Below are 24,479 nucleotides of genomic sequence, written 5' to 3'. Positions count from 1 at the left end.
TGTTTCCTCTTTCACCTGGAAACACAGGAGGGCTTATCAGTTTGGCCAGATTAAAAGTGCAGTTTTGAACTACTTTCTTCGGGATCCAGGTCTTACAGACTTCTGCTTAAGACTCATATAGAAGAGTAGACAGGGTTATAGTCATTTGTGCAAAGGCACTGAGGTGGCTGAGACTTTCAACTCCAGTACCCAAGAGGATGAAGAAGGAGGATAGCTTTGAGTTCAAGGGCAGCCTGGTCTTCATAGTAAGTTCGAGGGTAGTCTGGGCTATATAGTGACACTGTCTCAAAACATTACCATCACTAACAAGAAAGGAGAGAGGGGGGACTTTATCCTTCTTCATCAAAAATGTTATTACCTCTCTCTCTCTCTCTGTGTGTGTGTGTGTGTGTGTGTGTGTGTGTGTGTGTGTTGCTGGGGGCACTAAACCCAGAGTCTTACACATGATCAGCAAAGTGCATTGAGCTATACAGCCATCACTTTCTGGCCTTTGGCTGGATAAAACAGCCTCCGTGGGTTTTCCAAGCACACCGTGGTTAACCTAGGACTCAAGGAAGGAGTGCTTGTATGCACCCCTTAAAAAATCCTTTAGGGGCTCAGTCCTGACTTTCCCTTGCTCCGTGTCCTCGGGCCAGTTCCTTAAACCTCTCTGAGCCTCATTTGCTTCCTATACCCACTTGAGATATTGACTGTCCTGCAGTGGTTAAAAGGGTTTACATTTTAAAAGTCCAAGTGATGTGTCAGATCCTGGAACTAGGTGTTTTCCTTTTTCTTCACAGATGGATACTTAATGGAGCCTTTCTCTGCACCTCACAGAAAAAAACTGGTTTCTCTTTTTCCCTACAGTGGAGAATCAATGCATTGATGTCTTCTAAGCACAGTTGCTGAGGTCTGAGCATGCCTGTGATTACCAGCTCATAGCCTGACCGTGGCCTCCGAGGCAGAGAACCCTAATTCTCCAGTGTCTTCCGGAGTCACAGGCTTGGCATAAGAAACAAAAAAGAATGGCAGTAAGAGCAACAAACTAAATGTTTACAGGCAAGATTAGATAACACTGGTGCCTCCCCCTCCCCCCCCCCGTCTCTCTCTCTGTCTGTATCTCTGTCTGTCTGTCTGTCTCTCTCATGTGTTTATATTTTTGAGACCAGGTTTTGCTGTGTATTTGTTGGCCTGATATTTGTGAGGTAGCTGAGGCAGGAGCCTAGGCACATGCCACCACACCTAACTTGGCTCTGGATCCTCTTTACCTGAGCACTGCAGGAACCCTACGGTGAGGGAAGGAAGGGCTTTAAGACCAGATTCTACTTGGCATCAGCAATAGTGCTTGGGTTTAGTGACTGCATATGGGGTGGGTCCTCAGGCAAGGCAGTCTCTGGGTGATCTTTTCTCTAATCCCTGCTCCTCTATTTTTCCCTTTATTTCCTCCCATGAATGTTTTGTTCTCCCTTCTAAGAAGGACTGAGGCATCTGCCTTCTGGCCTTCCTTCTCTAAGTTCTGTGAATTGTTTCTTGGGTATTCTGAGCTTTTTGCACTATTGCTGATGCCAAGTAGTGCTTACTGGCAGGAACCTAATGAGGCTGCCTCCTCAGAGGCTCTGCCTGAGCCATACTGATACAGATGAGGATGCTTGCAGCTAACCGTTGGACTGAACACAGGACCCCAATGAAGGAGCTAGAGAAAGGACTGAAGGAGTTGAAAGGTTCTGCAACCCCATGGGAAGAACAAAATTATCAACTAACTAAACCTACCACAGCTCCCAGGAACTAAAACACCAACCAATGAGCACATCCTCTGCTCCCATTTGCTGGCTTTGGTGGCTTTGGCAGACCTGCATATGTTCCAGGTGCATATGCAGCAGAGGACGGCATTCTCTGGCGTCAATGGGAGGAGAGGCTTTTGGTCCAGTGAAGGCGCGTTTTCCCAGTGTAAGGGAATGTCAAGGCACTGAGGTGGAAGAGGGAGCACCTTCATGGAGGCAATGGGAGGGGGAGGGGAGAGGGGATTGGGGGAAGGGGATAACATCTGAAATGTAAATGCAGACAATAACATCCAATACAAAATTTTTTTAAATAAAAAAAACACAAGACCAGATTCTAGTGTTTCCATCGGTGGAAAGGCCTGGATATGGCCTCTGAAAAGATACGGATCAGAAAGGGCTGTAGGGGCTGCGGAGCCTGGGAGGCCGGAGGGGTGCTGGGGGGCTGGACTGTGGGTGAAGAAGGGAAAGGGTTGTAAGAAGCCACAGTGGGACTGACTGGAAATGGCCTAGAAAAAAATGTGTGCTAAAGAGTCCGGGGAGGTTAAGTAACTGTAGTGCCAATTAAAAACTAAAACAGGGGAACGGGAAATGGGAGAGTCCAAATTACTGACCAAATGACCTACAATAACTAACACAAGACAAATGTCTCTGGAAGATTAAACAGAATTCTGTCAAAAAGAAAAAGCTGCTGAGAGAAGAAACTAGTTAGGAAATTCCCAAGTCAGGAAGTCAAGAGGCTAAGAAAGAAGGGCAGGTCTGCCAAAGCCAGCAAATGGGAGCAGAGGGTGTAGGTACTTGCCTGGCATGCACGAAGCCCTGGGTGCAAATCCCAGCACCAAATAAAGCAGAAGCTTAAGGTTATCCTAGGCCAGCCTTGGATCCAGGAGACCCCGTGTCAGAACAAGACAGAACTGGCTAATGCAGCCGGCACCGCTTACCTTTGCCTCCAGCTGACAAGTGAAACTAAACCATATCCCCTCAGCACAGCCTAGAGATATGGAGCGGGCCTGTGGGCTCGATAGGATACAGTCTGTTTTGTTTTTCTTATTTTATACATGAGTGTCTCCATGTATGTGTATGCACCACATGCATGCCTGGTATCCACAGAAGCACATAATGATTATGTGCAAGGCCCTGGGTTCAGTGCCTGCAGTCTCCCTCTCTCTCTCTCTCTCTCTCTCTCTCTCTCTCTCTCTCTCTCTCTCTCTCTCCTCTCTCTCTTTCTCCCCCCCTATCCAACAGAGAGACAGAAAGACAGACACACAGACAGAGAAGCAGGGAGACAGACAGATACACACACACACACACACACACACACAGAGAGAGAGAGAGAGAGAGAGAGAGAGAGAGAGAGAGAGAGAGAGAGAGATTGAGATTTGTCTGGTCCTCTGAGATAGATAGATAGATAGATAGATAGATAGATAGATAGATAGATAGATAGATAGATAGATGGATGGATGGATGGATGGATGGATGGATGGATGGATGGATGGATGGATGGAGAGAGATTTGTCCAATCCTCTGAACTTGAGTTACAGGCCATTGCTAAGGCCTGATATCCTTGCTGGCTCCTTTGAAAGAGTAGCAAGTGCTTGTAACAGCTGGACTATCTCTCCAGCCCCCGGGGTATTGTCTTGAGTATTGGTTGATGTTGGGGGGCCCATCCCACTGTGTATGGCATCATTTCTTGTGCAGGTGATCCTGGGCTGCAGAAGAAAGCCATCTACGCATGAGCCAGCAAGCCAGAGAGAGTGCCAGTAAACGGGGTTCCTCCATGGTCCCCCTGCTTCAAGCTCTTCCTGCTCCTTGAACTCCTGCCTTGTTCCCCTTGATGACACACTATCACCTGTAAACTGAAACAAACTTCTTCCTCCCCTAAGGTGCTTTTGGTCTGCGTGTTTTCTCACAGCAACAGACAGAAAACTGGAACAGCCAGGTTCCTCAAAAGTAAAGCAGATGTCATCAAAGCCACTTGCGCAGAATTTTATTTTGGGTCATGCTTTTTACCCTGAAAAATAACTTAAATAATATCTTAACTCTTGCCCCAGATGAAATCTGAGTTGTTTGTCTATGTCACAGGTGATTAAGATTCTACGTTTTTTTAATGAGATTTTGACTAATTCTTAAAGCATGGCACGTCTGAAGACCCTCTGATGACCAGGCTTCTCTGTCAATCATATCCAAGGACTCCACCCATCAGGGAGCATTGAGGAATGATCACTTAATTCACACAAGAAAATTTAACTACACAATTTAGGAAAATGAAAGCAAGAAGAAGAGGACGACAGGAAGCCTGGTGGAGTCAGGATGTGTGTGTGTGTGTGGGGGGGTGTTGAGCACAAGTTTATCTTAAAAGAAAGCAATGGGTTATTAATACTGTCATTCCAAGCTTCCATATACACGCATGGCTGACAAACACACCAACCTTGGGACCATCTCAGGTTTCTGCCTTAGAGCTCTTCTGGGAAATTAAAAAAAAAAAAAAAAAAAAAAAAAAAAATGAAGTCTTAATGATAAAATCCTAAGAGATTCTTGATGCTCCACAGAGCATAAAAGCATCAACTTTCATAATTAAAAAAAAATCTAGAATTTTAAAAATAAAAAAGCACCATTGTACGTACAGTCTAATTATGGGATGTGAGAGCTGGGGGAGCTTAGAGCTACCCCCTTTCCTCCCTCCTCGGAGGCTATGGTAAATTGCTAAGGTTTCAAAGTCAGCAACAATGCTGGCACCAGATGCCAGAGCCTGAGTTCATCAGATTTCATCAGGGGGACAATCTAAGCCTTGCACTGTATCAAGTCATCAGTTTCTTAAGGCAATAACACAATCCTGTTGATGACTAACTTTTATCAACTGTGCCTGGGGCGTTCCTTAAGAATCCTAGTCTCCCGTGGGCCGATGTGGAAAAGTGTCTCTTACCTGCTTTGTAGTTCAAGATGCTGTCTTTGGGGCTGAATCTGACTGAACTTGATTTATAGGTGGTCATTTAGTGAAAATATGCAAAGTAGCTTACAGTTAAACAGAACTGGCTGGCTCCGGTTTGGCTGATTTTTCTCTGCTTACTATGGGGCTATGACAGCACCCAACAATCTAAGCTAAAAGGTTTGCTTATGAAACTGGACACTTGGGACAGATTCTTTTGTTTAGAGAGTACTCCCATTCGTCCAGGTTATATGGTTTTATATGGGATTATTTATGAAAATACAGTAGTCTCATGATATGCAAATGCTGGTCCATTTCTCTTTTAGAGAGTAAGACCATTCATTACTAAGAAGGTTCATGTGACTTTGGCAGAATGAAATCTCTTGGATAGTGCAGTACAGCAACATAACCCTGAGAGCTGGTGCAAAGTAACTTCCTCCGTGACAAACTAACAAACCAGGGCTTGGTATACTGCAAGTGCTTAGTTTTATATATGGGGAGAAGCTCTTACTGCTTGCTTTCTTAAATCAACAGAAACTGGCGAGTCATGAACAAAACACATTCTATAATATAATATACTTAAGCACAATTGTGTTTCAGAATGTGTTTGAAGGGGCTGGAGAGATGGCTCAGCAGGTAATAGCACTTGCTTCACAGGCATGAGGACCTGAGTTCAAATCTCCCAGAACACATATAGAAAGCCAAAGGTAGTTGCATGTGTACCTATAACCTCAGTGCTTAGGATAGGGGGCAGTCAAGTAGAAACAAGAGGATCAATGCATCGTGCTGGCTAGACACCAGACAAGTGCCAGGGGGCAGGGATGGACCCTGCCTCAAAGGAATAGCATGTGGAGTAATAAAGGGCAACACACACACACACACACACACACACACACACACACACACACACACCATGCATGCACACACAAGCAAAAACTAAGAAGCTGCATTTTTCTGAAAATGTTTATTAAAATTTATAGGAAAGGTCTTCATTTTAACTAAAAATAACCAAATACAATAAGTGTCATGTTATAATCTTAAACATTGCAAAGTACTCTTAGAAAATGGGAATATTTACATTAAATGCAAGAAAGAAAACCTAATATTTTAAAAGATTTTTACATTTTTATTTATGTGTCTGGATATGTGCGGCTTTGTGTGTCGATATGTGCACCTGAGTGTAAGTGCCCATGGATGCCAGAAGAGGGCGCCAGACCCCCTGGAGCTGGAGTTACAGGTGGTTGTGAACAGCCCACTGTGGGTGCTGGGAGCTGAACTTGGGTCTTCTCCAAGAACAACAAGAACTCTTAATTGCTGAGCCATCTCACCAGCTTCTGCTGGATAGTTTCAATGTCAACTCAGCACAAGCTAGAGTTTCTGGAAAGAAGGGAACCTCAACTGAGAAAATTCCTCTATAAAGTTCAGCTCTAAGGCTATTTTCTTAACTTGTGATTGATGGGGGAGGGTGATCATCCTGTGTTCTCTAAGAAAGTAGGCTGAGCAAGCCATGAGGAGCAAGCCAGTAAATAGCAGTTCTCTACAGCCTCTGCATCAGCTCCTACCTCCAGGTTTGAGTTCCTGTCCTGACTTCCTTTGATGATGACAATGATATGGAAGTGTGAGCCAAATAAACATTTTCCTTCCCAACCTGCGTTTGGTCATGGTGTTTCATTACAACAATAGTAATCCTAAGACACAGCCCCAATTCATAACATTTATTTATTTTCATTGAGACTATGTAGTCTTGGCTGGCCTGAAATTCACTAAGTAGAACAGGCTGACATCAAATTCATGAAAATCTACCTGCCTCTGCTTACTGCGTACCGGGTTAAAAGTGTGTACCGTGCCCAGCCCAGCATAATATTGTTAAACATTCAATGTTACCATTAACTCATGTTCTGCAATGAATGTCACATTTACTTCTCTGCATATTCCGGGAGTTGTGCTGCCATTCTTTAAACCACTAAAAACTCTGAGTCTTGGGCTGGAGATGTGGCTTAGTTAGTAGAGTACTTGCCTAGCATACAAGAAGCTCTGGTTTTGGCCTTCAGCACCACACAAAACTGGGCATGACAACATACTCCTGTAACCCTAACACTTGGGAAGCTTTGGCAAGAGGATCAGAAGTTTTGAGTTATCCTCGGCTGTATATTGAGTTTGAGGTCAGCCTGGGCTACATGAGAACTTATAATGTTCTATGAGACCTTTTTAACTTTGCACATAGATTTTGGAACCAAATTTGGACTCTATCCTCCTCTAGATTCAAATTGAGCTAAGTCTTCTTTGATATCAATGCCCAGAATAGCAGCTTGCTGTAAAGACATTTTCCAAGACCTCTCCCTGGTTTAGAGTAAAGGCAGTTCTCAGCCTTTGGTTTCTGTATCAACCTCTCAGTCTCTTCAAAGGTAGTTTTTCTGAGGCGGAACAGTATTTCAAGGATAGATTTCCTGGGAGTAAGTGAAGCACCCACAAGGAAACCATATCCGGTTGGGAAGACTAGCCAGACACATGTAGGCAGAAGTTAGGCCTTTGCAGCGGCTGCAGCTACCTACCCAAGGCCTGTGGGTTCTCTTGATGGAACACAATGTTTCTTCTGGTCCAGGCTGAATATGATTAGCTTAACTAAAAAGAAGCAAAATGAAGTTTTGCTTTATTTAAGAAACCTGAAGAATACCCCTTCTGGGTTGCACAGAGAGAATTCTGACTTTACGCTCCTGCCCCACTCGAAACTAAAATTATATCTTTTTAAATATTAATTTTTCTTTTGTTTTAAAAGACAGTATTTTTTTTAGAAGAGCACACAATCATAGATATTTCAAAAGTTTTTTCTTTTTCGAGTTTTTTTTTTTTTGTTTGTTTGTTTTAGATTTAAGATTTTATGTGCATGTATTTTGCCTGCATGTCTCTGTGCACCATATAACCTGTGGGTACTCTTCGCCACAGGGTCATCTCACCAGTACTTCTGTTTCTAAGATGGGGAAACCTGACAAGTACCTGAAGATGCCCTTGAACTTTTATCCTTCTGGATATGCCTCCCAAGTGCAGAGATTACAACCACGTGCTACTACCTCTGATTTTAACTCTAATGATCAGACCTGGGGCTTCATGCATTCTAAACAAGCACTCTATTCCAGCCATGTTCTCTAAGAACTTTATGAACATTGGTGTGTGTGCGCGCATGCACGTGTGTGCTCATGTGTGTATTCACTTGTGAACTCAGAGGACAGCTTGCAGAGATTAGATTCACTCTTCTACTCAGTGGGTCCCAGGGATTCTCAGGTCACAAGCACCTTTACCTGCTAAGTCATCTCCCTGACCCAGTTGTACTTTTAAATTTTAAATTCTCCCCCACCTGAAATCTTGAATGTAATCACTTAGTTCCAGAGGTTTTTGTTGTTTGGTTTTCTACTTAGAAGACAGTGTCATCCTTAAGCAGACTCCTTTCCCTCTTACTCGGCATCTTCTTTTATGGCATGAGCTAGGACATATGGGGTAATGTTAAAAAGTGTCACAAGAGGACATCCCTCCCTGATCTCAAGTGGGAGGACCTATGGGGTGAAGTTAAAGTGTCACAAGAGGACATCTGTGCCTCCTCAATCTCAGCAGGAAGGAGTCTAGTTTCTCACCAGTAAATATAATTTATTATTACGTAAATAATTGTTGCAGGTTTTTCCCCCTTGAGATACTTGTCTCGTCCTGTAGACTATGCTGACCTTGAACTCCTGGCAATTCTCCAGCTTGTTTCCCAAATGCTGGGTTTACAGGAAAAGCCACTACATTCAGTTTATAATTCTTTATCTGGTTGGGGAAATTCCTCTTATTCCCAGTTTTGCAAGAGCCTGTCTTTTCTGTGTATGCAGGTCCACATGTATGTGGAGAACAGAGGACAACCCGAGGTGTCACTCCTTACCTCTCCACCTTGTTAGAGACAGGCTGCATATAAGGGATAGCTGGTCCACTCCCACTGCATGCAGCTTTCTTAGGAGGGTCATGGGGATCTGAACTCAGGTTTGTGTGGCTTTGTTACCCTCTGAGCATATATATACATGCTTTTCGTGTGTGTGTGTGTGTGTGTGTGTGTATGTATGAGTGTATGGGTGTGTGTGTATATGTGTGTATATGTGTGTATGTGCATATGAGTCTTATTACACAGCCCAGAATGACTCTGAATTCCAAGCAACTCTCTTGCTTCAGCCCTCTGAATGCCAGGATTATGAGCATGCTCTACCATGATTGGTTTATAACATTAAAGGCCCTCTACTTGTGCACCTAGGAGTACAACATCTTTCTCTCTGCACCCACATACCCTGAATACAGAGCAAGTGTCTTAGGATTAGGTTGCATAATGTGTTTTCAAACAACAGCATACCAAATGTCTCTGTCACATGCTGATCACATAGCACAAGAAGAAAGGCTGGAGAGCAGACACACCAATGGGGCTTTATAAATTATTTTATTGTTACATTCCAAAGAGGATGTAGGAAGAAAAAAGCCAGTTATCCAATAACTGTTAGACTTCTCAGAGAGAGGCGATCTGAACTCTAGTCCTAGTTCAAAGCTGCTCACATTAGTTCAAAGAGTTTCCTGTCAGCAAGACAGGAAAGGCTGAGCAGTATGTGTATGTCATTCATCCAGGGAGGCTTGGGCTTAAGAGAAAATGTCTTTATTCTAAATGTTCAAGTCCTTAGAGCTACTAGAAGAAGATGAGGAAGACCACACACGCTGACACTGTGTTTAGTTATTAGTGTAAACTAGCAAATGGCCAGTTTGTTCTAGGACATGTTGCATCAGACATCACAGTGCACAAAACAAGTCTTCATTTCGTGAGGAGCCCCCAGGCATTTCAGATCCAACTTGTTATGAAATGCAGCCGCAGGCCACACAGAATCTTAGGTAGTAGAGCCCGTGCAAAAGTCAAGTGGGGAGCCAGCACGCTGGGACACTGACAAGTGTGAAGTAGAGGGTCTGATGTATTCACAAGTCTGTCTGGGAGAGTGACTTTAGAGATGCTACCCAAGGCATCCTTCCTTCTCCCACAAGAAAGTGCACACCTGGACATTATCTTGAACACCACGTTAGAACCGTGTGGTGGGAAAGAGAGCTTGTTCCAGACACAGGACTTCAAGATAACTCACAGGCAGCTTACTTTTATTAGTAAAAGTCACAAGTAGGAAAAGATTTACTGGTTGACTGGGAACTGTGTGCTTTAAAAATGTCTCTATTAATACATTAACAAGAAAAATACTAAGCATGGGGCTTGCTTCCAGTTTTGAGTCTCCTCCATCCAGGTGGGGTTTGTAAACACATATGGCATTAAAACACACAGACACACAGTCAGCGCTTCCCAGTTGTCTGCAGAGTTTTTTCTAGTCACCTTGGTTCCAGTTTCTAGTTAGCTGAGGACAACATGTCGGTCGAAGACAGACTTTCGCTGCTCCTGGACCTGAAGCTTCCAGCGCTGCTGTGCATACTCTACCTTGTTTAGAACGTTGGCGCGGCTGCGGGAGCGGGCCAGCACATCGTGGGCATTTGCAAAAGGCTGGTGGTCCTGAAAGTCAGGTAGAAGGGGTTAGGGAGGGCAGAGTCAGCATTAAACATTCAAGACCTAGGGCCGAGTGTTCTAGCCCTTAGAAGCAAGACAAACTCAGCTACAGAAGCAGTGGATTCCAGAGACAGAATGAATCAGGAAATGTGAGAATGAATCAGGAAATGTGAGACATGTGGTCACCATTTCCAACAGTGTTTTGGAGCAGAAACCAAGACTAGGACAGTGGTCATTTGCCTTAAAGAGAAGTCTTTCATGGTTAGTGGACCAGTGAAATGGCCCTGCACCCCCACAGTGGAAGGAGAGAGCTGACTCCTGCAAATTGGCCTGTTGCTTTTACTCCCCAAAACCCAAACAAATTAATTAATTAATGCAATTAAATTAAAAAGAGCCAGAGAAATGATTTAGCAATTAAGAATGCTTGCTGTTCTAGAAAACCTGAGTACATTTTCTAGCACCCCTGTAAGGAAGCTCACGTGTGCCTACAACTCCAGCTCCTTTCTTGGTCACCCAAGGCATCTGGAAAAATGTACACATGTGACACATAAAACTTAAAATCTTTTAAAAAGATTTTAGTCATTTTCCTGTGTCTTTCTTTCCTTTGAGATATGGTCTTTCCATGTTACCCGGGCTAGCCTGGACCACTACCCTGTCCAGACTGACCACAACCTAGTGGTCCTCCAACTTCCCGTCCCCAAAAGCTGGAAGGCACACAGCACCCACCCTGACTGAAGAGGCCTGTTTTCACATTACTACTCCATGACAAGTATTAATGTAAAACTTTCCTCTGTATTGATCAATATTTCATCGCTCACCCATGACAAAGAGAACTCTGTCTTTCCATTTCCCAGCTCCCATCTGTATCAGGACTGTTTACATGTCAGCCTAGGGCCGCTAGCACAAGCAGGAGCTCTCATACCTTGCCTGGTCTTACTGTCTCCCGGGCCGTCAGCATGCACTGCTGCACTGTTTTCTTCTTCCCCACTCTGCCCTGAGAGAAGCTCTGTGCTTTAGTTCCTCTTATCAGGGAGGATGAGGACTGGCTTACTTCAGCATGTCTAATCAACAGAGCCATCTCTCACTGCAGGGTTCCACGGCTTCCATGCTAATCATATCTTAGGAAGGAGGCTAATGGAGGTTACCCGGGTTTGTGTACAAAGCCAGATTCTCCTCTCAAAGTAAACTAATGCAATTGGATGTTTGTAGTCACTACAGAGGAAACCATCCCACTAATCCACCTATGGATGAGATGTCAACACAGCTGCCCACATGACAAACAGGTTCAATTGTAATGTACTGTTTTTGTTTTGCCTTTTCCTTAAGTTTTTTCCTCATGCAGCAAAGTTTCTACACATTCCAGCACAGGCCTGGCTTCTTACCCGAGGTTTGCCCACCCGAGAGAAGCAACAGCATCCTGCTGCACGTGGGCCGCTGGGCCTGGGGCCGGACTGCGCCTGGCACAGAAAGCTCTGCACAGCAGCTTGACCACTTACAGCTGTCACTTGGGGTTTTACTTGGTGCTGATTCCACAGCAAGACATTTCTGTTTACTATCCCAAGAATTTTCCTTCTTTTTATTTAAATGTCTATTTGTTTGTTATATGTAGGCGTTCCCTGTGTGTGTCTGCGCATCGTAATCATCCTTGGTGCCCATTTAGGGCAGAGGAGTGTGTCAGAACCTCTGTCTAGAGTTAAAGATGGCTGAGAGGTATCATGTAGGTACTGTGAATACAACCCATCCTCTGCAAAAGTAATCATTTACTATTGTGTGTGTGTGAGTGTGTGTATGTGAGTTTGAGTCTGCATGCGTGCGTGCGTGTGTATGTGTGTGTATATGTGTATGTGTGTATGTGAAAGGACAACTCTGTAGAGTTCTTTTTCTCTTCGAATCTGTTGCATCAGGCTACCAGGCTTGCTCCTGTACTAAGTGCCTTTACCCAATCAGCCAGTTTTCAAGACCTTAAAGAAGCTTTTGTTCATTTTACTTTTAGAGATTTACTGTTTCTGCTATGTATATGTGAGTACGTGTGTGCACATGAGTGCAGATATCTGTGGAGGCCAGAAAAGAGTGTCCCTAGGACTGGAATCACATTGATTGTGAGTCACTGTCATGGCTTCTGTCAACTGAACTCAGGTTGTCTGCAAGAATAGTGGGTGCCTTTAACTGCCAAACCTACCCCCAAAGACTTTTCTACACAGTCTGTCTTCTTTATCAGAACGTCCTCCACTTTTTATCTAACTTTGACAATGTCTTCTGCAAATCTCATTATTCGTTTTTAACTCTACACATGAAAATCATACAGACAAGGTATGAAGTCTAAGATGTTCCACAGATTCAGAAGGAAAGATGAAGAAGGAAGAAGCCTAGCATGGTGGTGCACACTTAGAATCCTAGCTCTTGGGAGGACTGCTGCAGGCCTGAGGACAGCCTGGGGTATAAGATCTAGGTTAGCCAGGGCTATAAATAAGACCTTGTTGACAGGCAGAGAGACTGAGATGGGTCGTAGGGGAGAGGGAGGGAGGAAAAAAATAGAAAAAAAAAAGACATAAGGCTAAATTAGCATTACTTGATTTCCAACAAAGAAATAAAGTGGCCCAAGGTCATTTAACAAATTAGCTCAAAAACACTTAGTGTGCCTAACCCTTAGTTGGTGTCATATCTTCCCAACACACCAGATTGTTTCGGGTAGATTAGTATGGGAAAGTGGTGCATCGGTGATGTTGTATATAAAATATTAATACTATTGGTTTATTTGGACAAAAACAATACTGGCAAGAAGGAAGTACTTCATCAGGGCCTGTCAGTTACACTGGCCAGTCATCTACTCCTCAAGGAACAAACTCAAATGACTAAACAAACCAGTTAATCCTCCGGTTTGCTATCCACTGACAGAACAAGATTGGACTAGCTGCGCACAGACACAGGGAGAATGCAAATAGAGATTTTCACCTTCATGTTTGTTCTTTTTACACCTGATAAAATTACAATGAACACAAAGCTGCTTTAGTAGAATGTTTAGATAATAGTGACTACTGTCGGATATACGATACAACAAATACTACCATTGTCTAAACTGAACCTCTTGGCTACTTGGACTTCTTTATCTGCCCTAAGATATAATAAGAATGGGAAAGAATTTAACTGCCTTAAAATGAGCTTCTAAAAGTACATACTGAAGAACTCCACGTTAGCTGAGCAGTTCACAGGAACTGAAGTTTAACTTCTGTTTGTACAGTTAGACTCACAGCTTTGGTTAGAAAACCTTCCTCTACCTACCATCAGTCTGACGACTATCAGAGTCGACCGGGCTCTTAGTGACAGTGTTCTCCAGTGGTCAGTGTGTAGGCAGAACTAGTCTCCCGTGGGCAGAGTGGTTACTAAGCACATGAGCCCATCAATCAGTGTTGCCCTCCGTGTTTACACCTACAAATTTTCGCCAGCTTACATTTTATATGTGTTACATTAACATTGTGCCTGAGTGAGCAACAGGTAATTAATGCTGCAAGGATGTATTAAAGTCAGCATAAACTTTTGTGTTAGGAATGGAACACTGTGAGGCCTTGGATATACATTTTATGCTAGTTCTCAACTGGTAGTAATTTTGTCCTCCTGCCAGGTTCCTTTTCTTTTCTTCTTTTTTAAAAAATATTTATTTAATGTATATGAGTGCATTATCATTATCCTCAGACACACCAGAAGAAGGTATCAGATCCCATTACAGATGGTTGTGAGCCACCATGTGGTTGCTGGGAATTGAACTCAGGACCTCTGGAAGGGTGCTCTTAACCCCTCTCTCCAGCCCCATCTCTCCAGCCCCTCCTGCCAGGTTTCTTAAAGGCACGGTTTCTCCACAACAAAGGATACTTTAACCCTAGTATCTATCTATAGTCAGGGTTAAATATATATATAATGGAAATTACCATGGAAACAGTACTTGAGACTCTGATGCTTTGCTATACAAGTTCTCTCTAGGCATTAATTTACTATCTGACTTATGTGTGTATTGTGTTTAAGATTTATTATTGTTAATTATGTTGTATGTGTGTGCATGTACCCGCTGAGATTGGCGGCCAGAGGCATCAGCGTCCCCTGGAGCTGGAGTGACAGGCACTTGTGAGCTATTTGATGTAGGGGCTGGAAATGAAACTCAGATCCTCTGCAAGAACAATGTGTGTTCTTAACCACTAAGCTATCTCTTTAGCCCTTTGGGGTTGTTTGTTTGTTTCAGTTTATTTTGTACTGAGACAGGCTCTCAAGCTGCCTCGCTGTCACTGAACGTCCTATGTGACCAATGATCTTTAACTTTTAATCATCCTGCTTCTCCCTCCTAAATTTTGGGTTACACATATGTAACAAAACATCCTGCCTGTCTGTGCTTTGTTTTGCTTTTAAATGTTATTCTGTTTCATTACCTCAGATCTGCAGACTTCCCTTTCTCTCAGCCTACCAATCTACTTCTGGGATTATTTATTCTTAATCAAAATGTTTGTTCTGTGTATGTATGATGTGTATTGTTTGTGTTTGTGTGTGGTTCATGGGGACGCCAAGGCACCTGTAAGGAGGTCAGAGAACAGCTTCAGGTGTCAGCCTTCTCTGAGGCAGGGCCTCTCTTGCTGCACACCTGAGGCTAGCAGCCTGTGAGTGTTTGAGAATTCTTCTCTCTGCCTCCGTCTGTAACACTGGGGTTACGGGTTACAGACAGGTGCTACTGTGCCCAGCTCTGGTCTTTATGCTTGCATACCAAGTGCTTTATCTACTGAACCATCTCCCCACACCTCCTCCTGACATTCTTTAAAGATATCCACGTGTCAGAGCTGAGTGTGGAGGCCTGTGCTATGGGTGCCTGTAACCCCAGTACTTGAGAGGCTAGGCAGGGGTACTGTGTGCTGCCCTAATGGGTCACACTATAAGACACTGCTTCAAAACAAAGAAACAGTGAATTAAATAAACTGTTTCTCTTTTCTTTCCTTTCTTTTTTGGGGTGATTGTTATCGTTGTTGAGTCTCTTCATGTACATGAGGCTACCCTCAAACTTGTGAACCTCCTGTCTTAGGTGCCCTAGTACTAAGGTTACAAAAGTCCCTATTCCCAGCCGTAATTTTTTTTTTTTTTTTTTTTTTTTTAATTGAATCAAGGTCTCACTAAGCTTCTCTAGCTTCCCTTGACCTTGTCACCCTCCTGCCTCTGCCTCCTCAGCACCTAGGATTTCCCCACACTAAAAATACTTTTGATGGTGGTTGGCAAGCCTGGGAAGACCCCAGGCTTGGCTTTTGCAATTGATTCTTAAAATCAACTGAGTTTTATCCATGTTTAGGAATGTAGTAAAATAAAAAAAATCATTCTAAATAGTAATTATATATGAGAGTAGAATATTCAGAAATTCCTTACAAGTGACATTGATAGAATTAATAATCAGTCCTTTAAACTACACTAAACAACAAGCTTATGGATATGTCAGTTCCAAGTGTGTCTCTATGTGTGGTATGTACACATGCATGCATGTCTGTTTGCATGTCTGTGTGTGCACATGTAGGTCAGTGCATATGCACATGTGTGAACACATGTGTGTGAAGGCCTGAAGCTGATGCCTGAGGTCTTCCTCTACTGTTCTCTGCCTACCAGCTAACAGAGCTCCCTTGTTGGTCAGTACAGCTAGGCAGCTCTTGGATACTGTCTCCACCTTCTGCACGCTGGAGTTACATGCAGGCCACCTTGCCCACCCGGTGTCTACATGAGCCCCAAGGATCCAAGCTCTGGTCCTCACATATGCACAGGAAGTGCTTTATTCACCAAGATGTCTTCCTAGCCCCCTTATAGACATTTTTAATGAAGGAATGTTAAGGCAAAAAGGAGACCATTGCACAGTTTACACACTGGTAATAGCTATCTATGGGCAAGCATGCTTTAATGACGGGGAATCTCTAAGTGATAGTTAGATTGTTTTTCCCTAAAGTTAAAGAAAAGTACCATTGTTTTTTTTTTTTTTTCTTTAAGCAAAAAGATGAAAGAACATATAGAACAGTAAGTTACTGGTATAGGAGTGAGACAAGAATGTTGTGGACATCTTCTTTCCCTTTCATTGGGCATGCTTGCCTTTTTCCTTTTGTGTTTTTGCAGACAGGGCCTTACTGTTTAGCACTGGCTATACTGGAACTCACTGTATAGACCAAGCTGGTGTCCAGTTTACAGAGAGCCACCAGCCATGACATCACAAGTGTTGGCGCCAAAGGCATGAGCCACTATACCTCGCCACCTGCTCGCCTTCAAAAGCATCGGGTGATAAAGGCAAAATGTTTTGTAGGGGCCTGAGGGAAAACCTACCCCAGGTGTTTTCCAGAGCACAAACAGTGCAGGCTCCTGTATAAACCCTTGCCAAGGACCATCAGTGGAAACAGCTGCATCTATAGCTTGCTTGAAAAATGTCCTCATGGAGAGATACAAGTCAGAGTATGTCTCAGTGTCTCGGTGAGGACCTGAGTAGTATGAAAACATCTGCCTCTGACCATTTCCACCACACCAGACGAGGGCAGAGACTGGCAACGGGCAGCTCCTGCAGCGCCAGAACTTACCCCAACGTCATCATCACTCTGCAACAGCTGGGAGTGTCCAAAGAGGCGCCTCTTCAGGATGGGCTCAACTAAGGTAAGATATACCATGTACAGAAGCAGAAGGCCCAAAATAGAGAGATAAATTATAATGGTAACCTAAAGGAAGAAGAAAAGAAGTCATACCTCAGTTCAAGCCAAAATACCAAAGCTTGTTCGGTAACAGTGGGATCTTGGGAAGACTGGCACATCTACTCAGAGCACACGCAGGGTTGTGTACAAGCAGAGCCCAACAGAAAAGGCAACCCCAATCCAAGGCAGGAAAAGAGAGAGCAAAGCATTGCCTCTGGATCTTTTTGTGGGTCCCCACCAACCCCATCATTCGCCACTGTGGCCTGCACAATTGTTTTCTTTCTTCAGCTAAACACAGCACCCTACTTCCAACAGCGTCACTGCCAAAACAACCTACAGGAATCCTAGCCGAACTGTGCCTCAGACTGATGTAGGTCAGCAAAAACAGTTGTTAGGCAAGTGATCTGGGGGGTATTAAGTCATGTGTTGCCACGTGATATCCCTCAGTTGGCTGTAATTAAACAGAACACACGCTGGCAAAGGCATGGAAAGGTGGAACCCTCATACACTACAACCACTTTGGAAAACTAGACATCTGTTCAACAAACAAATTTACCATTCTGAGGAATTTCCCAGGAGACAAAGAAACATATCCATACAAAACACTCAAGACAGTATTATGGAAATAATCCAAATATTCATGAACAGAGCAGTCATACAATGGAATACTATTTAGCAATAACATGAAATAAAGTCCAAGTGCAAACTACAACTTAGACAAGGTAAAAAGTCACAAAGGACCACATATGACTTTACTTACATAAAATATTAAAAAAATTTTTACAGGCAGAAAGTTAAAAATAGTGACTATCTGGGACCAGAGAAAGAAATGTTTAAAACCGAAATTTAAGTTGTTCTAATTTACAAAATTATATACTTAAAAGCAAGAGAATTTTAAGGTATATAAATTATACATTTAAGTTTGTTTAAAAAAACATAAGAGCTGGGCTGTATTTCAGTGGTCAAACATTATCTTGTTAGGTGTAAGACTCTGGGCTCCACAAAAAGGAAAGAGGGAGGCTGGGAAGATGGCTCAGCAGTTAGGAACACTGACCACTTCTGGAGGACCCAGGTTCAGTTCCCGGCATCCACTCGGACACTTCTGTCTACAACTCAATGAGCACCAGGCATGTAAGTGGTACACAGACATGCATAGAGGCAAAACATTCATACACATAAAATAATAATTTAGGGGACTTGAGAGATTGCTCAGAAGTTTAAAGCACTTGCTGCTCTTTATAGAGGAACCAGGTTCAATTCCCAACATCCAAATGGTGGCTGACAACCATCCATAACTCCAGTTCCAGAGGATTTGATGCCCTCTTCTGTAGAGTTCAGGCATGTGCATGATGCACGGACACACACACACGCGACACACTCAATGATGCACCGACACACACACACACGCAACACACTCAATGCATAAAATAAGACCAATAATCCTTAAAGCTTTTTTCTTTTTCTTAGGTTACATTGTTTGTTTTGTTTTGTTGGTTTTCTTTGATACAGGGTCTCTCAACAAAGCACTGTCTCTGTCGTAAAATTTACTATGTAGACCAGGCTAGCCTCAAACTCAGAAATCTGCCTGTCTCTGCCTCCTGAATTATGAGGCCTGCTTTTGAGGAACAGAATAGAAAGCAAGATCTTAAAACAAACAAAACCCAAGAACCATTTGCCCTCATAATAAAGTAACTGAGCTCATTGGAGATCTAATGGTGATGAGTTGTCTATACCCCATTCCCTTCAGGGACTGAAGACCTGAAATTACACTTCTACAATAGTAACTAAACACATCATTCAGTTGAAGGGTTGTGAGGGTAGGAGGAAAGATGACCTGATGGTGTTGTCTCACTGGCTTTCTGTGTGTATGATAAGCCACGATATATTTCAGAATGTGCTAACTAAACATAGCACATGGTTTCAGAGCCATTTCACTTGTCTGTTTAATACAGCCTAACCAATCCAGAAAGCAAGAACACAGCCATTCTTAGGCTTAGGGAAGTTCAAATGTTTCTGTCATTTCTGGAGAGCATGTGTGACTATATGTGCATGTGTGTGCATGTGTGTGCATGTGCACATGCTCGTGTTTCACCTTGATTGTGACAGAGCTTCTTTCTTCGTATTTGCATTCACATCGCAGACAGTATGCTTCTACGTCGGGCCCCCGCACAGGCATGGGCTCCACAACATGGAGGCAATCACTGGAAAGGAAAAGTAAGCACTGAGGAGACCTGGCTTGGTATTCCCCTGCCTCTGATCAAAACTGCTCCCGAAACTCAGAATGGTAACTGAGCTTACCCAAAGAAATAAGGACCAAATAATCAATAAATCAAAATGAAATCATTTCCTTTCTCAGTATTAGCATTTTGGTAAGGTTAATGGTGTAAAAAGCCAGATGGCTCAGTGGCTAAGAGCACTGACTGTTCTTCCAGAGGTCCTGAGTTCAATTCCTGGCAATCACATAGTGGCTCACAGCCGTCTGTAATGAGATCTGATGCCCTCTTCTGGTGTGCCTGAAGACAGACAGCTACAGTGTACTTACATACATAAAATAAATAAATCTTTAAAATGCTTTAAATTTTAATTTTTAATTTATATGTATATATGTGTACCTACAAAAAAAAAAAAAAACAAAAAAAAAAACAAGTTGGACATGGTGGCATAGACCCATAATCACAGCACTTGGAAGGCTGAGGCAGGATGATTCAGAATTCCAGGCAGGCCTGGACTACAGAGACAGAGACCCTGTTTATAAACAGAATGGTAGGCAGGCGGGCGGGCGGGGCAGGCAAAAGGAAAGGAGAAAGGAAGGGAGACGAAAAGGCTAAAACAGCAGGAAGGGTTTTTGACTAATCCATAACAAACAAGATGTGGCTCAACCAGTCTTAGCATCTAGGAAACACCTCCCTCTAGTGCTCAAAGGACGAACCAGCTTTGACCCAAATCCCAAAGACAAACCAGAGTACTGCACTAACTTTCTTTGTTTTTAGTCAGCTATTCCAAGTCAATGAAGAACGAAAGCTAACAACTTTAAAACAAGAGGCCCAGAGAACAGGAGATGGAAGTGTATTTTGGGACTTGCAATACCCAGGTCTTCAGGGAGATATAGGATCTGGTCTACCATAATCTGCCTGTCTGTCCAAACAAGTTAAAAATTCTGTCAATTGGGAACATATATCAGCAAAAGACTTACAAGCAAGGGAAAGTAGGAAAGATGGAAGAAAATTTCCAATAAGTCTTGTTTTCAACTATTTATTTTCAAAGCTTGTAGTTTTAATCTATAACCAGGGATAAAGACACAGAATAACAAACAAAAATTAGAGTCAAACACTTAAAAAGTGAGTTCCGTTGCCACTCCACTTACACACATCACATTCTGTTAGCAATAAGAAAACAAACTGATTATACATGTCTGATAGCTTTGGGAAGCTAAAGAAATAACTTAAAGATGATTTGAGGGCTGGGGATACTGCCCAGTGGGAAAATGTTTACCCTGGGTCTAATCTCCAGCATAAAATAATTGAGTGTGCATGCATTGTATGAAGTAACCTGTTGGTACAACCACTAAAAATATAACCCAATCGCTTATATAAAAATACTTTAAAATGATACACAGACGTACACAAGATCACAAGAACACACCAAACAGACTGAACCTAAATGCATATTGTAGGAAGATTAAACAATGGCACCAGAGAAAGTAAATGTGCTCAAAGTCAACTTGGAAACTAGTGATGGAACAAATTTAATCTTGCTTTCCACTTGCTGCTGACTACAGACAGAGCTGTGAAATCATGCACCAAAGTACTTATCAACCTTCCACTGTGGCTATGACATCACAGTCCCACTGGGAGGACACTCATCCTGCTGTATAACCTGCTGCTTCCTGTTTTAAGGCACACTCAGGGAAAATTGCATTCCTAGTCCACTGGGATAAACTGAGAAGGCTTCTCTTGATCAACTGGTCAATCGGGATCCCCGGCCTGCCCGACTGCCTCAGGGCTGAAATGATCGCGGTCTTGGCCTTATCTGAACACACCCAAAAGCAGGAACTCTGACACACGGGCTTCATTCTCCTTCATCCTGGAATCTCTGAAACTTAAATATAGCCTTCAATACTTGGCACTATGTCGTCAAAACTTATAAACTGTGGCCTGGGAAGTAGAGGCAAGAGGAGTCTGCCTGGTGTACAAAACATGTGCCAGGCTGAGCTGGACCACATAGTAAAATCTTGTCTCAAAACAAAACAAAACAAAAAAACAAATCCAAAAACCAAAACAACCCCCTACTCGAATATACTGTATGCGCTGTAAAAATTACAGACCAGGAGCTGGAGAGATGGCTTGGTAGTTAAGTGTGCTTGGTACTGCTCCAGAGGACAGGAGTTCAGTTCCCGGCACCAGAGTTGGTCATCTTACAGCCACCTGTAACACTGGCTCCAGAGAATTAATATCCTCTTCTGGCCTCCACAGATACTGGTTGTACACATGACCACACACACATTTTTTTAAGTGCTTAAAAATATATACATCAGATGAAGAAAGCTCAACTTGCCTTTCACTGAAAAGAGGAATAGGGCACAGGAGAGTAGCTACTGGTAGTTTAGGTGCAATAAACTCAGTCCCATCTGGTATGAAACCTCCCCAGCCTGGACATTTCTGTTTAGGCTACAGTGTTCCTTTAGACTTATATCACACACTCAGGATCCCAGTCTAAAATATCAGACTTTTGCTTAAGAACAAAATGAGACATCTTATGAACAGTCTGAGTTAACAGTGACAGGTGATTTCTTGGTCCTGGATACTTACCAATCTTTCTGAGATATATTCTTATTATAAATATGCCCAGGATTCTCTTTATAGGGAGGGCAGATACACTTACATCTCACATCTTCAAAATTCTGTAATAAAAGTGAAAACAGTATAACTTGTTTATAGTTATCATCATTTTTTTAAAAAATCCACACATACACATTTTTCTAAGTATCCCTGTCAGGTATTCTAAAACCATTATAAATATTTAGGTTTGAGAGATGCAAGTTTCTAAAATCCACAAGATCCTATGTGTGCCTTATTAAACTCATTTATGAATCAGATGACAATCAATTGTGTTATTATCATCTATCTACCTGCCACAAGAAAAACATATGACAGACAACAGGGCCTACAGAGAGATAAACTGATAAGAAGGGATTGGGGAAGATCCAATCAAAGATTATTTATAAGCAAGTCACAGTCCTAGGCTGGGGGTGGGTGTAACTCAGTGTTAAAGTATATGCTTAGCATGCATACGGTCAGTTCAATCTGTAACACAACAATGGGGTAAGGAGAGTCAGAATTCTTCTAATTTCTTCCTTTCTAACTTTCCTGTTGAGAGAAAGGCACTGGGGATGGATAAAAGGGGCTGAGTCAGCTATAAAGGAGATGAAGATTCAGGGGCACTCGGCCAGTGCTAGGAGGGAAATCAAAAGGGAAAGTAGTTTGAATCTTCCCAATGTCCCCCAGGAAACTTGGCTTCTAATCCATGGCTGTCAAGGAAGACAGTTCCTTAGCAATACAAGTTTCTGGAAGCACAGCAAGCAGGCATTAAACGCTGCATAAATCCAAGAGATGCTTTCTCAGCAAAGGGGTGTTTATTTGAGAAAGCAGTGGCTCATTAGTCCTCAGTGAGACAGGTCCACTGCTCCTAGGCACAATGAAATGTCTGGCAGAGCTGTTGACAACTCCTACATGTATCAGTAACCACTGTGCCAGAGCCTGTGTTCAACGAGGAGAACTCAGAGAAGCAAGAGACTTAGCTCCTATTTACTGGGACAAATCTTATCAAGGGAAGATGGACAAATGCATGACACACTGCATAAAATGGTAATGTTTGCCGTCCGTGCAGAGGGAACCAACAATATTTCAAAAGTTGGGAAGCTTTTTGCTGTCCCTATTTCTGATGACATCAGAAAGAATGAAAAAAAAATGATCAAAAGCACCTCCCTACCTGTGACCTATCTTTCCCAGCCCTTTCTAACGTTTAAACATACTGTAAAACTCTTCTTTTCAAAATGCAGTGTCACTGTTTCCCACTACAACATGGAGTCTTTCTCTTTTGCCCCAAAGTGAGTTAGCCCACTGGGAAGAAAGCACATGTTTTCTTGGGCCAGGGCAGCTCTGGAGCACCAGATAACAACATGAGGGGACCAGAATGGTTAAGATACACAATGGGGAAAAACACAACTTCCCTTCACTTCTCTCCTAGGCTAGTAGATTATCAGAAGAGGTGTGTGTGTGTGTGTGTGTGTGTGTGTGTGTGTGTGTGTGTGTGTGTCTTTTCCTGGAGGTGAGATGGGTGAGAATATCAAACTATTGGGGTGGCCCTATAGAGAACAGGTAGTTGGTCGCCAGAAGAGTTGAGCCCCCACCATGGCAAGGGAATCTGCTCAAGAATGAGTTGAGGGGAGCTAGTCCCTAGGAGGGAAGACTTCGGGGGAGATGAGGGTGAGGGGAGCTAGTCCCTAATAGGGAAGATTTCGGGAGATGGTTTCCCGTCGTTTGGATTGGGGGCTGAGAGCTGGTGAAGTGTGGGGGTGGGCTGCCGGAGTTTAAGGGTGGAAAGTTCAAAGCTCCCAGGGCTGTTAAGTTCCGGGTGTGCGCTGTCGGGGCCAGGAAGGGAAATGTCAAGAGGCTGCAGACCCGGCTCTGGCACTGTTGGAGCTGAGGGGTCGGATGCTCTGGGGAGGGCCGGCGCGGGCTGTGAAGCGGGGGTGGGGGGATCTGGCTGTGGGACCGGGAGACCCGAGAGTGGGGAGCAAATGGTCAGCCCCAGTTTCAGCCAGGCCAGAGGCAGGGGCGGAGCTCCTGTCAGGAGCCAGGCGGAGCGGGACTCACCTTGGCGGCTCCTGTCAGCGGCGCGAGCAGCAGCAAGGACAGCGCCAGGCAGGACATGCTGAGCCCCGAGCCCAGCCGCAGCAGGCTTCCGCACCATAGGCTCGCCATCGCGGGAGCCAGCCGTCCCAGCGAGCCCCGAGCCCCGCGCCCGGCTCGGGATCCGGTTCGGGATCCTCCGCTCGCACTTCCGCCTGGGCCTGCGCGTCACCGTCCGCGCCGGGTCAGCTGCGAGAGAGCCTCCGCCCCGGAAACGGTTCCGGGTGCACAAGGCCCCGCGGCCCCGAGGCTGCACTGAAGTGGGGGGGGGGTGTCTTCCCCAGCGAGAGCTGGCAAATCCTGCACCCCAGGGAGCAGGCCATGGGGGTCCGGCGGGCCAGGTGAGCCTCATCCCCGAGAACTGCGGAAGCTAAGAGACCTGGTCGGGAGAGACCGAAGATCCGAACCCACCCGGCGGTGGAGGCTCGAGGCTCGGCTCCTGTGCTTCGGTACGAACCTGCGGTCTGTGCGCCTCCAGGACTCAGCCCCCCGCCCGGCTCCCAACAGTGGCTGTGAGCTGTCCACGCGGGTGTGGCTTCCACTAGGGGCTGACAGCCTTGGTACAGTCTAGGGCTCGGAAGTGGGCCACGGAGCTGTGCTGGCTCAAGTCAGGCTTCACAAAATGCGGACCGCCCCTGGAGCATCCCCCGCCCAGGACTCCTG

At 44.1% G+C, this 24,479-nt stretch overlaps 1 protein-coding gene across 2 annotated transcripts; it reads right to left on the bottom strand.

Moving 5' to 3' along the window:
* Positions 1-9,775: 9,775 nt before the first annotated feature.
* Positions 9,776-23,969, bottom strand: TMEM9B (TMEM9 domain family member B). 2 transcript variants are annotated; one of them, XM_080911505.1, is made up of 5 exons: positions 23,781-23,969; positions 21,714-21,805; positions 18,998-19,106; positions 16,798-16,932; positions 9,776-10,231 (listed from the first exon to the last, which is right to left on the bottom strand). In XM_080911505.1, the coding sequence occupies exons 1-5, from the start codon at positions 23,886-23,888 to the stop codon at positions 10,076-10,078; spliced, it is 600 nt and encodes a 199-aa protein (XP_080767631.1). In that variant the 5' UTR covers positions 23,889-23,969; the 3' UTR covers positions 9,776-10,075. The 2 variants fall into 2 exon arrangements, with proteins under 2 accessions (XP_080767631.1, XP_080767632.1); XM_080911506.1 differs by lacking the exon at positions 23,781-23,969 and adding an exon at positions 20,099-20,183 and having other exon boundaries at positions 21,714-21,795.
* Between the last annotated feature and the right edge of the window lie 510 nt (positions 23,970-24,479).

This window comes from Micromys minutus (assembly GCF_963924665.1).
Source record: "Micromys minutus genome assembly, chromosome: 2".
NCBI classification, from domain to species: domain Eukaryota; kingdom Metazoa; phylum Chordata; class Mammalia; order Rodentia; family Muridae; genus Micromys; species Micromys minutus.
Note: the sequence above shows the minus strand (reverse complement) of the source record. Positions and strands in the feature narration are given on the sequence as shown.